Source organism: Pongo pygmaeus, chromosome 1 (assembly GCF_028885625.2).
Source record: "Pongo pygmaeus isolate AG05252 chromosome 1, NHGRI_mPonPyg2-v2.0_pri, whole genome shotgun sequence".
Taxonomy (NCBI): domain Eukaryota; kingdom Metazoa; phylum Chordata; class Mammalia; order Primates; family Hominidae; genus Pongo; species Pongo pygmaeus.
This window is the reverse complement of record NC_072373.2, coordinates 3,115,143-3,131,246: the sequence shown is the minus strand read 5'-3', so window position 1 is coordinate 3,131,246 and position 16,104 is coordinate 3,115,143. Positions and strand designations below refer to the sequence as shown.

At 39.4% G+C, this 16,104-nt stretch overlaps 1 protein-coding gene across 18 annotated transcripts in view; it reads right to left on the bottom strand.

Annotated features, from left to right (window-relative positions):
- Nucleotides 1–16,104, bottom strand: part of SMYD3 (SET and MYND domain containing 3) — a 770,143-nt gene that overhangs the window by 175,286 nt on the left and 578,753 nt on the right. Inside the window, exon 1 of one of the 18 annotated variants that reach the window (XM_063666196.1) lies at nucleotides 10,212–10,230. The exons of the other annotated variants lie outside the window; for them this stretch is intronic. Coding sequence (XP_063522266.1) covers nucleotides 10,212–10,226 — 15 coding nt within the window. The 5' untranslated portion in view covers nucleotides 10,227–10,230. Of the gene's footprint in view, nucleotides 1–10,211; nucleotides 10,231–16,104 lie in introns of those variants that run through there. 18 annotated transcript variants of the gene reach the window in all.

Here is a 16,104-nt window from a genome sequence, read left to right as displayed (position 1 = left end):
GGGGGGAAAAACAGACAGAAACCAGCACAGGAACCATTAATTTCAGTCTCATTATCCACTACCCCAAAGTTATAGTTAGATGAAATGTTCAAAATCCAGAATACAAATAAGCTATTTATTGAAAACTAGACTCCTGCTGTATCATGATTTTTTCACTCAAACTGCATGCAGTTCCCAAATGCCACAGTGTATCTGTTGAGTAATAGCAACTCGTCTCTTACTCCTACAAAAAGCAAAGTATCCCGTGAGTGAGCCTGTAAGGTGATGCACGGTGGTGAAGAGCACAGGGAGCACTGGAGGTCATTTAGTCAAGCCATGGCATTTACCAGGAGTCCATCACTGGTTATACGACACAGTCCTGTCTTATGCAGGGACGGAGCAGAAGCAGTAAAAAACGCAATCAACTCTGCTCAAGGAACTTAAAAACCTCGTTTGTGAAATAAGGTTGATGTATGAGAACCATGGAAAGAGCACTGGACCAGAATCAGGAAATCTAGATCCTGGCTAAAATCACTGCTTCAGACAGGTGCGAGGAAAAGAGCAATGAAGAAAAACAAAACGGAAGTTCCTGCCTCCGTGGAGCTCAAGTTCCAGTTGAATACACAGATTTTTTTAAAAACCCAATGATAGAAAAATGTCACATGTAGATAAATGCCAAGGAGAGAAACAAGGTCCTTGCAGAGAAAAAAAGTTGTCAAGAAAGCTCTTTAGGATGAGTTGACATTTAAGCAATGACCTGAAGGGACTGCTGAGGTGAACGTGTGTATTTATAGGTGATAAAGGCTCATATCAGGAGAAAGAGCAAGTGCAAAGGGCCTAAGCTGGGAATGCCCGTGGTAACAGAGGAACAGCAAAGAGGCTAGTGTGACCAAAGCAGAACAGGAAAGCGGGGGCAAAACACGAGCTCAAAGAGGGAGGCAGATCACTTACGGCCCTACCGCCAGATTTGGGTTTTGTTCTGAAGCAGATAGAAAGCCACTGGATTTTGAGCCAAGACATGAAGGAGTCTGACTTCTGCTTTAAAAGGATCATTCTGGCTGTTGTGTAGAGAATGGGCTATAAAAAGGTGAATCAAAGTGGAGAAAATGGTTAGGAAGTCACTGCTATAGCCCAGGTGATAGACAGTGGTGACCTGGATGTCGGTGGCGGGAGAAGTGGGTAGCACAGCCAACAGGCCTTACTGCGGGACGGCTTATGGGGAATGAAAGTAGTCAGGATAATGCTCGAGTTTTTGGCCTGAACAAGTGGAAGATCATAGCTACCATTATTAAGATGAGAAAGAATTTAACAGGAACAAGTTTGGTTACAGGGAGTTGAGAGCAAGTCCAACAGTTCTGTTTTGGTTAGGTTAAATTTGAAATCCAAGCAAAGACTAGGAATAAACAATTGGAGTTCACAAGAGGAGTTGCGCCTAGAGATATAAATTTAGGATGAAACATGACAAAGGCCATCAACAAACAAAAAAAGGAGAAGAGGCTAAACATTTGAGATGAACCAGAGACTACAAATGGATGCTGACTTGTTATAAAGTTTCTGTAAAGGAAAAAGTGATGACGAATTTCTCAAATCAGGTTTACATGAAAGAACACCAAGTATGAAAACGCACTGAGTCCTCTGAGACTCTTCCACTGCTCCAAACAGCTCTTACATGAAATCTAGTGCACTCTAGCATGATTTGGCTTTTTTCCCTCTAAATATATAAAATTGCAGTTTCAAATCTATAAAATTGCAGTTTCAAATCAGGAGCAAAATTGTACATATATATTTGTAAACAAATACTAAATTGCTTTAAGGACATCTATTTTGCATTAAGCAGCAACAGTATATTGTCTATATATACTTATGTATAAACTGGATGGTAAAAATATAGGACAGAAAGTCCTATGTTTAAATTTTGAAATTTTAAACATTTTTAAATGTGTATAATTTGGGAAGGGATACAAGTTTTTACAAATATTTTAAAGTGTAATGAGGACTTTAGTTGAAATAATCCACCAACAAAAAAATCAGGTCAAACACATCTGATCTGTTAACTTCTGAATCAAACCAGCATAGTTTTTTCCTGGACTATGAAGCAAATTAACGGTTTTTTTCAAAATAGGAAAAATCTTTATCAGTTTTATTCCATCAGTTTATTCCATGGATTCTGATGGAATGTTTAAGAAGGAAAAGCTAACAAGAGGAAATGTCAGCTTGCTTGTCTCTTCCACTGGGAAATTCTTCCTGATTTCCTAAGATGACTTACCTCTTTAGCAGCATTTATCATACTGGATCATTATTTACCCATTTACTTGCCATCACACACAACTGGATCGTAAAATACTTGGAGGGCAGACCTAGTGTTTCATTCATCACTCTAGTCCTGTACCTGGCTCAAAGCCTGGCAAACAGAAGACACTAATAAATGTATTTACCTTTTTTAGAGACAGGGTCTTACTCTGTCACCCAGGCTGGAGTGCAGTGGTGCGATCTTGGCTCACTGCAGCCTCTAACTCCGGAGCTCATGCGATCCGCCCTCATAGCCTCCGGGGTAACTGGGACTACAGGCTGTCACCACCATCTCTGACTAATTTTTTAAAACTTTTTGCAGAGACAGGAGTCTTGCTATATTGCCCAGGCTGATCTTGAACTCCTGGCCTCAACTGGTCCTCCCGTCTCGGCCTCCCAAAATGCTGAGATTACAGGATTGAGCTATAGCTCCTGGATTTCATCTATATTAGTCTGCGTGTTATGTGTTAGTCTTTCTGGGCTAGTAAATAGAAGGTTTAGTTTTTTGCCTACTCTTTTATTTAAAATACTGGTTCCATTCAGCACTATCTCAATTAACAACCTGACAGGAAATATTTTTGACATACACAACTGATAGCAACTGTGGATATGCGGAAGCTCGCCGGCTTTTTTTTTAACACAAGATTAGGTAGATAATACGTGCATGCATGCTCAATAATTTGAAAGGAATTGCTCCTTATATCAAGAATTAAAAGAATGGAAATAAAGCCCAGAAATAAAAGTTTAAACATTTTTCAAAGTACTGTCTTTGTGAAAACAGTTTTCTTAGGGAATTGCACAAGTTAAAACAATTAATGAATGCATACTTCACAAAAAGATAACATTTAGAAAAAAAATTAATGGTACTACTTCAATAAAAAATAAATGCAACTGGGTTAATGAATTCTTTCTAAAAATTAAGCTTGAGTATTACTTTAGAAATTTTTACTGTCTTAAAACTAAAACACACATTTAAATTGTTTTATTATTGAATGCAGTTATAGTTACTTTTTGTAATTTTTCCTTTAAACTAATTGAAAGCCTTCATATACAATATTATGGTTTTTCTAGATGACAAAAATCTAGTGAGTTGTCATTGAGCCTCTGTATTTTATAAAAACAACTACAGTGAAACTTAAAATGTTCTTTGAACCAAACTCTTATGTCATTTGGTTCAGAGTCTAGGTCCACAATCTGACATTTGTGTTCTGAGGTTAACAATTCCTCTGTAGATTAGACACAAATAGCAAAATCAATACCAACACACAAAGTGAATGCCTCAGAAACCTTATAAAATGAGTGTATTATCATGTATTCAAATTTCACATTTTTCCTGAAATTCTTAGGACTAAAGGCTTTGTATTGTAGCAGCAGTTAAACTGAGATATTTGCAACACAAGAGAAAATCACTATTAAGCCATTATCTTGCAATGGTAAAAATCACAACAGCCATAAGAAAACTCACAACCAATCAGAGCTGAGTAATTCTACACCATAACACAAGAACACAGCCACTTCCCAGTCCCCTCCCCCAATTACTGAATTCTACACAGCCTATTTCAAATAATACTTTCAATTTCCAAATATATATATAAATTTTAAAACACATTTAAAAAGAAGGGAATTCAGTTTCCGAACACAACTGTACAGTGGTTTCCTCCAAGACCATCTGCATCTCCTTTAAAATTTTTCTGTCTAAAATGTTCAGTACAGTGTTTGGCACAGAAGACTTTAGGCACATCAAGTTTACTAATTAGACGGACTAAATGTGAGTTTTCAAAACGGAGTTTAATGCACTTAGTTTTATTAAACTCTGTGGACAGAAAGACTGGAAGGAGGAAGAGTTGGCAGGTATGAAAACCAAAAGCAGAGGTTTTTATGCTACATAATTGCCTCCGCCCCCCGGCCCCCCGGCTCCTAGAACTAATATTTCTCTAACTTTAAAAGCACAATAAGAATTTTAATCAGGGTATATTTTTCTCTACCCACAGAATATGACAGGTTATTAAGTACAGATTTTTTTTCCAGAATCTTCTCATAAACCTTAAGAGATTAAAAATTGTATCTCCCAATCCCTCCTTATCTGTATGGCAAATATTTCTCCATCTTTCAGGACCCAATTCAGGCCTTGCCTGTCCCATTCCCTCTTTTGGTCACACAATTAAAGGGTTTGAAATCTCCAAACCAGAACAGCGGGAGGGGACCAGGCTGGCGAGGGAGGTCAGCTCAGGAGAGGAGAGGCTATACTTCTCAAATGATGATTTGCAAATCCCAGAATCCACAAAGTGTTACCAGAAGGTTTACGAGAGTACAGGTGATTTCGGCATCTGTTTCAATTTCAATTAAAAAAAAAAAAAAAACCGATAATGGAAACAATGACCAACTACATTTCCCTTTGCCAGGAAGTTGCTGGAGGGTCTCATGTTTTACCAGGGAGCACGCTTTAAGGTTGCGTGGGCAAAGGTCCACGCTCACGACTTAGTCACTAAGCTGCATCTTCACTACACTGCTAGTCTTGAGACAGTTTGACATTATAGTTTTCCATTGTTTCTTAGTCACGTTATTTCATTTGCAAACCTAATGGACCCCTGATTAAAGACAGAAGCAAGTAGGAGATATGACCCCAAAGCACAATGTAGACAAATGGGGTTGCATCAAACTAAAAAGCTTCTGCATAGCACAGGAAATGGCCAAGAAAGAGACAACCCACAGAGTGGGAGAAAGTATTTATAAACCAAACAACGGATAAGAGGTTAATACCTAAAATATATAAGGAACTCAAGCAACACAATATCAAGAAAACAACCCAATTTTAAAATGGGCAAAGGATTTGAGTAGATATTTCTCAAAAGACGACATATAAATGGTTAAAAGATTCATGAGAAAATGCTCAATATCACCAAATGCTCAATCATTAGGAAAATACAAAATAAAATCACAATGAGGTATCACCTCATGCCTGTTTCATCAAAAAGATGAAAGATAAATGTTGGTGAGGATGTGGAGAAAAGGGAATTCCTGCACACTGGTGGAGTCTACATTAGTCCAGCCATTATGAAAAACTGTACAGAAGTTACTCGAAAACTTCAAAATAGAACTGCCATATAATCAAGCAATCCCATTTCCAAACTAAACTAACTAAAATAAGAGATATCTGTGCTCCCACTCTCATGTGCATTGCAGCATTTTTCACATTAGCCAAGATATGGAATTAACCTAAGTGTCCATCAACAAATGGATCAAGAAAATGTAGTACAGATACACAAATGGAGTAATATTTAGCCCTTAAAAAGAAGGAAATTCTGTCATTTGCAATAACATGGATGAACCCGGAGGAAAGTATGTTAAGTGAACTAAGCCAGGTACAAAAAGACAAATAATCCATGATCTCACTTATATGTGGAATATTAAAAAGCCAAACTCATAGTAATAGAGTATAATGGTGGTTACCAGAGGCGTGGGCTGGGGAGAGAAATGGGGAGATGTTGGTCAAAGGCTGCAAAGTTTCACCTTCTTCACAGGAGGAATAAGTTCTTGAGATCAGCACAGCATGATGACTACAGTTAATAATAAATTGTATATATATTTCAAAGTTTCCAAGAAAAAATTTCAAATGCCTTACCATAAAAAAATCACATGAGGTAAGAGATATGCTAAATTAGCATGATTTAATCATTCCACCTTGTATACATTTACCAAAAATTCACATTGTACTCTAAACATATACAATTGTTATTTGTTAATTAAAATTTTCAATAATGTAATAAGATAGAAAGAAAAGATGTTGAAAAACAAGGGAAAATACATAAAATGGTAATTCTATAAATTTGTCTCAAGATGCTTTATATCATGACTTACCAGGTTGAAATTCTTATAGAGGACCTCAAGACATCTCTAATATTTGAAAAAATGTTATAAGGAGAACATACATTGAATATGTAATCTTATTTTTTTTGCAGATGGTGTGAAGACCACGAAAGTCCCCAGTGTGTGATTTGGAATGTGCTTGCACTTTGCTACCTAAAACCTTTCTTATCTTATAATCGAGAAAAAGAACATAGAAATCATGAAACATAATCCAGCTGGTTTCTTAAAGAGTAAATCATAAGAAGGTTAAGCATCAGGTCATGAAAGCAATATGCAACCTAAGGCCCAAAGCAATAATATTTCATTTAAAACTTTGTGTTGATTAAGGCTAGGTGCAGTGGCTCACTTCCGTAATCCCACTACTTTGGGAGGCCAAGGGAAGTGGATTGATCGAGCCCAGAAGTTTGAGACCAGCTTGGGCAACATGGCAAAACCTCGTCTCTATAAAAAATACAAAAATTAGCTGGGCATGATGCCATGCACCTGTAGGTCCAGCTACTCAGGAGGCTGAGGCTGCAGTGAGCCATGATCGTGCCACTGCACTCCAATGACTGTCCCTCCCCACCACAAAAAAAAAATTGTGGTAATAATGTTTTTACAAAACTAATTTACAGCAAGTTAAACCATGCTATATCACATGATAAATGAGAAAACTAAAAATTTGTCTTTATATGCTATGATTATTATTAAAGAGTTTACAAATTCACTTTATAATACAAGTAAAAAACAAAATAATAATATTATTTAAGAAAACTCTTTATCCCACCACACACGACAATATATTTGGGAATTTGTCTTTCTAGACTGCGATACATCCAACTGTTTTCACAGCTGCAGTGGTGTCTGTCCCATTTCAAACTCTGGCCACAAGTCAGTCTGCAGTGCACATTAGACACACAAAATCCTCAACAATCACTTGTCAAGGCTAAAATCAATATTAAGGTCAGTATCATAAGGAATGGCAATCATAAAATTGTGCTTTCTATTTTATATCTCTCCCACAGTCAAACTGCCACATGTTAGCAAATGAAGCCCCTTTAGATAACATGCTTTCTAAAATCCACAGATTTTCATTTTCTAAAAGCTTTACTCACAACAGAACTTATAAACACCTATCCTTGCTAATAGCAAAATAGTCACAAATTTGTCCACTGTTCCTTCCCTGAGGCTCTTACCTGGCATCTCACCTCCTTAAAGCCATCTGATGAAACAAGCACTTACGTCAGATGTCCGTCAAATACGTATAGAAGGTATAAAGCTCTGACACACCATTTTCATTGTTTCATTTTCCTCCCACATCCTGAGGCTCAGAAATTCTTAAATAATTTATTACAAGACATCATTATAGGTTTCCACAGCTCTGCAGTCACATCTGTTCTGCTACCAATTTCATTTAGATGTGCTCCTACCCAAAAAGTTTATCACAATGAACTGAACTTTCTCCCATGTATCACACTTAAAGATTCTTTTGTTCAGCTTAAATCTTCAAAAACATTCTCTTCTATGATACTCTAGTTTCATTATTCTCTTTCCAAGTAAGTGGTGTGGAAATCCATCCCCAGCAGTACCAGGACTCTTCACTGTAATCTTAGTCCCAGTACTAAATTCCTAAATCAAGTATGCTAGGTGCTGCACAGCACCTGACTGAAGTTGAATTAGATATGGCAGCATGTGGCTCAAGTTATCTGTTTTTCCATCAAATTAATGGAGAAAAGAAAACTACAGAAAAATGTTACACGTGAAAGGTAAGACTGCACACTAATCGACTGCTTAATGTAATCCCCAAATGAAAGATACAGTGTGTGCTGAGGTTCCTTTCACTATGTAGAAATGTAGAAATTAAGTTGAATATTCTCTCCGGGTGAACTTTTGGCAGGCAAGGGTTTGCCATACCGATGATGCCTGACATCTCAGGGAGTGAAACCCAGAAGCAGATATTTCACATGACAGCAGGTGAAGTGTGCATGACTCGTGTACAAGCTGTGCAGGCCCGCATGAAGGTATTTTGGGGACTAGTGCGTGGCTGTTTCTGGCAGCCAATGGCAGTCTAGATGGGGAGCGCTTCGGTGGGCCAACCTTCTTTGGTTGCCCAAGCATGCCTGATCCCTGGATACTGCCCGATAACCTAGTGGGCAGGAGCCAGGGAAGAACAAACACGGATCAGATGAGCGAGAGTCACAACTTTAATTATGCGGTCCAGAGGCATCAAGAAATGAGGCTCTGAGGTTAGACAGCCCCTCTTTTGATCTCTCCAGGTGTGCTCCTTTATTTTTGGAAATATAGAAAGAAATAAAAGATGAAATTCATCATGGCTTCATTCCAACCCCTACACTGTTCCTTTGTACAGAAGTAGCTCATAATTCTTCCCCCTCCTCTTCCAGACACTTTTATAGATGGTCAGATACACAAATTAGACTGGTGGGATTTCAATGCAAGGATATCGTTTGATCATTTGTCTTCTCTTCTGGTACCATTTTCAACTAGTCACCATCATGAATACATAAATAGTACCATTCCCAGCCTCTTTCCTGACCAGATTCCTGAGTTGGTAAGTAGCTAGAACACCAGCATACTGGCCCTACACCGCTTCGGTGAGTTCCTGCAGCAATTTGCAAGGAAGGTTCCCTTTCCTGACTCAAGAGTTCATCAGAATGTGAAGAAAAGAGGAGTTCAAGACCATCCTGGCCAACATGGTGAAACCCTGTCTCTACTAAAAATACAAAAATTAGCCAGGTATGGTGGCCTGAGGCTATAGTCCCAGCTACTTGGGAGGGTGAGGCAGAATCACCTGAACCTAGGAGGTGGAGGTTACAGTGAGCCGGGATCACACCACTGTACTCCAGCCTTGGCTACAGGGCGAGACTCCATCTCAAAAAAAAAAAAAAAACAAGAAAAGAAAATAAAAGAAAAGAATGTGAAGAAAAGAGGTAATTTAGAAAAGTAGATTAAACATATTTTCTTTTGTAATAGACATTGCTGAAAATACAGTTTGACAAACTCTTCTTAGTTAGTGGGACCCTCTTGACTAAGAAAGCATTACAGAAGTATTGGTTTAAAAAGATAGACAGGCTGGGCATCATGGCTCACACCTGTAATCCCAACACTTTAGGAGTCCAAGGCAGGTGGATCACGAGGTCAGGAGATTGAGACCAGCCTGGCCAATATGGTGAAACCCCTTCTCTACTAAAATACAAAAAATTACTAGGCATGGTGGTGGCAGGTGTCTGTAGTCCAGGCTACTCGGGAGGCTGAGGCAGGGGAATCACTTGAACCTGGGAGGCAGAGGTTGCAGTGAGCCAAGATCGTGCCACTGCACTCCAGCCTGGTGACAGAGCAAGATTCCGTCTCAGGAAAATAAATAAATAAATAAATAGCCAAACCCTGGCCTATAGGAGACAGGCTGACTGTTGGGTCCAGATCTGGTCCCCATCAACTTTTCTAGTCTCTTCCCTAGTGTCTGCTTTCTCATGTTTTCCTTTCTTCACACCTTCACGTCTCTGCCAGGTGGAACAGTCCCACCACTTAGAATGTTCTCCCCTCCTTCCTCTAGCTACTGAAATACCACTGGTCCCTTAAGAACAGGTTCAAAAGTCTTTTCCTGTGGGAGGCCTTAATGTCATTGAAAAAGAAGAAGAGAGAGGGACAGCCACAATCACTGTGGCTCCAGTCGGTGCCGGGGAGACTGGCTGGTTTGGACTGGGAGGAATTCTCCACAGTGCAGCAAAACGGCTACGGCAAATCATGGCCAGACTGTTTCTTTAGGTGGGTCCCAGATCCATCCCTCCTCACCTTCCCCTCAGGGAATTTCGGCAACTCCAGCCAGGGGTTTAGGGACAGAACTCTGATCTCCCGGGGATAGAGCACTGGGGCGAGGGGCAGCTATGGTCTCTATGTTCAGCAGACTTAGTCTTTCCTGCCTGCTGGCCCTGAAGAGTCCATGCAGTCTGGACAAGGGGAATTCCCCCCAGCACAGTGCACCTGCTCTGCCAAGGGGCAGCCACACTACTTCTTTAAGCAGGTCCCTCATCCTGTGCCTTCTGACTGGGTGAGACCTCCCAACTGGGGTCACCAGATACCTCCGACAGGAGCATTCTAGCTGGCATCAGGTCAGTGCCTCTCTGGGAGGAAGCTCTCAGAGGAAGGGGCAGGCAGCCATCTTCGCTACTCTGCAGCCTCCACTGGTGATACCTCCAGGTGCAGGAAGCACCCAGGTGAATAAGGTCTGGAGTGGACCCAGCAAACCACAGCGGCCCTAAGGAAGAGGGTCGTGACTGTTAAAAAAACAAACAAACAAACAAACAAAAACCAGAAAGCACCACTACCACCAACATCATCATCAACAAAAAAGACTCCACAAAAACCCCACCTAAAGGTCAACAGCCTCAAAGATCGAAGGTAGATAAGCCCACAAAGATGAGAAAGAATCAATGCAAAAATGCTGAAAACTCAAAAAGCCAGAGTGCCTCTTCTCCTTCAAATGACTGCAACATCTCTCCAGCAAGGGCACAGAACTAGGCAGAGTCTGTGCTGGATGAAATGACAAAAGTAGGCTTCAGAAGGTGGGTAATAATGAACTTCACTGAATTAAAGTAGTTTGTTCTAACCCAACGCAAAGAAGCTAAGAACCATGATAAAACATTACAGGAGCTATTAAGCAGAAAACCAGTTGAGAGAGGAACATAAATGACCTGATGGAGCTGAAAAACACAACATGAGAACTTCACAATGCAGCCACATGTAACAACAGCTGAACAGACCAAGTGGAGGAAAGAATTCAGAGCTTGAAGACTACCTTGCTGAAATAAGACAGGTAGACAAGATTAGAGAAAAAAGAATGAAAAGGAATGAATGAAACCTCCAAGAACTATTGGTTTATATAAAAATACCAAATCTACAACTGATTGGGGTACCTGAAAGAGCTGGAGAGAACAAAACCGAGTTGGAAAACATACCTCAAGGTACCATCCAGGAGAACTTGCCCAACCTAGCAAGACAGACCAACATTCAAACTCAAAAAATCCAGGGAACCCCAGTAAGATACTCCATGAGAAGATCAACCCCAAGACTCATAGTCATCAGATTCTCCATGGTTGAAATGAAAGAAAAAATGTTAACGGTGGCCAGAGAGAAAGGCCAGGTCATGTACAAAGGGAAGCCCATCAGACTAACAGCAGATCTCTCAGTGGAAACCCTACAAGGCGGAAGAGATTAGGGGTCAATATTCAACGTTTTTGTTTGTTTGTTTGTTTGTTTTGAGATAGAGTCTCACTCTGTCACCCAGGCTGGAAAGCAGTGGAACAATCTCAGCTCACTGCAACCTCTGCCTCCCAGGTACAAGTGATTCTCCTGCCTCAGCCTCCTGAATAGCTGAGATTACAGGTGCATGCCACCATGCCCAGCTAATTTTTTTGTATTTTTAGTAGAGACAGGTTTTCGCCATGTTGGCCACGCTGGTCTCCAACTCCTGACCTCAAGTGATCTGCCCACCTCAGCCTCCCAAAGTGCTGGGATTACGAGTATAAGCCACTGCACCCTGCCTCAATATTCTTAAAGAGAATAATTTCCAACCCAGAATTTCATAACTGGCCATACTAGGCTTCAAAAGTGAAGGAGAAATAAAATCCTTTTCACACAAGCTAATGGTGAGGAAATGTGTCACTACCAGGCCTACCTTGCAAGAGCTCCTGAAGGAAGCACTAAATATGGAAAGGAAAAACTGTTACCAGCCACTACAAAAACACACTGAAGTACACAGACCAATGACACTATGAAGCAGCTATATCAACAAGTCTGCAAAATAACCAGCTAGCATCATGACGACAGGATCAAATTCACACATAACAGTATTAACCTTAAATATAAACGGGCTAAATGCCCCAATTAAAAGACACAGAATGACAAGCTGGATAAAGAGTCAAGACCCATCAGTGTGCTGTATTCAAGAGACCCATCTCATGTGCAAAGACACACACATGCTCAAAATAAAGGGATACAGGAAAATTTACCAAGCAAATGGAAAGCAGAAAAAAAGCAGGCATTGCAATCCTAGTTTTTAACAAAACAGACTTTAAACCAGCAAAGATCAAAAAAGACAAAGAAGGGCATTACATAATGGTAAAAAGTTCAATTATACAAGAAGAGCTAACTATCCTAACTATATATGCACCCAATACAGGAGCACCCAGATTCATAAAACAAGTTCTTAGAGACCTACAAAGAGACTTAGACTCCCACACAATAATAATGGGAGACTTTAACAACCCACTGTCAGCATTAGACAGATCATCAAGACAGAATATTAACAAAGCTATTCAGGATGTAAACTCAGCTCTGGATCAAGTAGATCTGACATATCTATAAAAATCTCTAACCCCTAAAAACAGAATATACATTCTTCTCTGCGCCACATGGCACTTACTCTAAAATTGATCACTTCTAATTGTTTTACTAATTGGAAGTAAAACACTCCTCAGCAAATGCAAAATAACTAAAATCATAACTGTGTCTAAGACCGCAGCACAATCAAATTAGAACTCAAGATTAAGAAACTCACTCAAAACCACACAACTACATGGAAATTGAACAATGTGCTCCTGAATGACTCCTGGGTAAATAATGAAATTGAGGCATAAATGAGGAAGTTCTTTGAAACTAATGAGAACAAAGAAACTATGTACCAGAATCTCTGGGATAGAGCTAAACCAGTGTTAAGAGGGAAATTTATGGTACTAAAAGCCCACATCAAAAAGTTAGAAAGACCTCAAATCGACATCCTGACATCACAACTAAAAGAACTATAGAGAACCACGAGCAAACAAACCCCAAAGCTAGCAGAAGACAACAAATAACCAAGATCAGAGAGGAACTGAGGACGGACACACACACACACACACACACACACACACACACACACACACACACACACACACACACACACACAAACCTTCCAAAAAAAAAAATCAACGAATACAGGGGCTGGGTTTTTTTTTGAAAAAATAAAATAGGCCACTAGCTAGACTTAAAAAGGGAGAAGAATCAAATAGACACAATGAAAAATGATAAAGGGGATATCACCACTGACCCCACAGATATACAACCAACCATCAGAGAGTACTATAAACACCTCTATGCACATAAACTAGAAAATCTAGAAGAAATGGATACATTCCTGGACACATACATCCTCCCAAGACTAAAGCAGGAAGAAGTAGAATCTGAATAGATCGGTAACAAGTTCCAAAATTGAGGCAGTAATAGCCTACCAACCAAAAGCAGCCTAGGACCAGACGTATTGACAGCTGAATTCTACAAGAGGTACAAAGAGGAAGTGGTACCATTTCTTCTGAAACTATTCCAAACAACTGAAAAGGAGGGACTCTTCGCTAACTCATTTTATGAGGCCAGCATCATCCTGACACCAAAACCTAGCAGAGATACAACAAAAAAAGAAAACTTCAGGCCAATACTCCTGACGAACATCAATGTGAAAATCCTCAATAAAATACTGGCAAACCAAATCCAGCAGCACATCAAAAAACTTATCCACCATGATCAAGTAGGCTCCATCCCAGGGATGCAAAGCTGGTTCAATATTTGCAAATCAGTAAATGTAATTCATCACATAAACAGAACCAGTGACAAAAACCACATGATTATCCCAATAGATGTAGACAACGCCTTTGAGAAAATTCAACACCCCTTCATGTTAAAAACCCTCAATAAACTAGGTATTGAAGGAACATAACTCAAAATAGTAAGAGCCGTATATGACAAACCCACAGCCAATGTCATACTGAATGGGCAAAAGCTGAAAGCATTCCTCTTGAAAACTGGCACAAGACAAGGATGCCCTCTCTCACCACTCCTATTCACCATAGTATTGGAAGTTCTGACCAGGACAATCAGGCAAGAGAAAGAAATAAAGGTAATCAAATAGGAAGAGAGGAAGTCAAATGGTCTTTGTTTGCAGATGACATGATCCTATATCTAGAAAACCCCATCGTCTAAGCCCAAAAGCTTCTTAAGCTGATGAGCAACTTCAGCAAAGTCTTGGTATTAAAAAAAAAAATCAATGTGCAAAAATCACAAGCATTCCTATACACCAACAGACATGCAGAGAGCCAAATCATGAATAAACTCCCATTCATAATTGCTACAAAGAGAATAAAATACCTAGGAATACCGCTAACAAGGAAAATAAAGAATCTGTTCAAGGAGAAGGATAAACCTCCGCTCAAGGAAATCAGAGGACACAAATAAATGGAAAAATATTCCATGCTCATAGATAGGAGAAATCATTATTATGAAAATAGCCATACTGCTCAAAGTAATTTATAGATTCAATGCTATTCCCATTAAACTACCATTGACATTATTCACAGAATTAGAAAAAACAATTTTAAAATCCATATGGAACCAAAAGAGAGCCTGTAGAGCCAAAACACTCCTAAGCAAAAAGAACAAAGCTGGAGGCATCATGCTACCAAACTTAAAACTACACTACAAGCCTACTGTAACTAAAACAGCATGGTATTGGTACAAAAACAGACACACAGACTAACGGAACAGAATAGAGAACTCAGAAATAAGACTGCACATCTACCACCATCTGATCTTCGATAAACCCGACAAAAGCAATGGAGAAAGGATTCCCTATTTAAAAAATGGTGCTCAGGGAACTGGCTAGCCACATGCAGAAAACTGAAACTGGACCCCTTCCTTACACCTTATACAAAAATTAACTCAAGATGGATTAAAGACTTAAATGTAAAACAGAAAACTATAAAAAACTCCAGACAAAAAATCTTGGCAATACCATTAAGGCATAGGCATAGGCAAAGATTTCATGAAGAAAACATCAAAAGCAATTGCAAAAAAAGCAAAAATGGACACATGGGATCTAATTAAAGAGCTTTTGCACGGCAAAATAAACTGTCATCAGAGCAAACAGACAGCCTACAGAATGGAAGAAAACTTTTGCAATCTATCCATCTAACAATGGTCTAATGTCCAGAGTCTACAAGGAACTTAAACAAATTTATAAGAATAAAACAAACAGCCCCATTAAAAAAATGGGCAAAGGACATGAACAGACACTTCTCAAAAGAAGACATTTATGCTGCCAAGAAACATGAAAAAAAGTTCAACGTCACTGATTAGAGAAATGGAAATCAAAGCCACAATAAGCATCCCACCCAGTCAGAATGGTGATTAAAAAGTCAAGAAACAACAGATGCTGGCAAGGCTGCAAAGAAATAGGAATGCTTTTACATGGTTGGTGAGAATGTAAATTTGTTCAATCATTGTGCAAGAGTGTGGCAATTCCTCAAAGGCCTAGAACCAGAAATACCATTTGATGCAGCAATCTCATTACCGGTTATATACCCAAAGGAATATAAGTTATTCTACTATAAAGATACATGCATGTCTATTTTCATTGCAGCACTATTCACAATAGCAAAGACAAGGAATTAACTCAAATGTCCATCAATAATAGACTGGATAAAAAAATCATGGTACATATACACCATGGAATACTATGCAGTCACAAAAAGGAACAAGATCATGTTCTTTGCAGGGACATGGATGGAGCTGGAAGTCAATATCCTCAGCAAACTAATGCAGGAACAGAAACCCAAACACCACATGTTCTCACTTATAAGTGGGAGCTGAACATTGAGAACACATGGACACAGGGAGGGGAACAACACACACTGGGGCCTGTCAGGGGATTGTGGGGCAGAAGAACATCAGCATGAATAGCTAATGCACGCTGGGATTAGATTAATACCTAGGTGATGGGGTGATAGCTGCAGCAAACCACTATGGCACGTGTTTACGTATGTAACAAACCTGAACATCCTGTACATGTTCCCCAGCAGTTAAATTTAAAAAAGGAAACAGCACAGCAATATTAAAGATAGTACCGCCTAAAATACCACAATTTAGGTTTTTTCTCTTTAGAGCCAG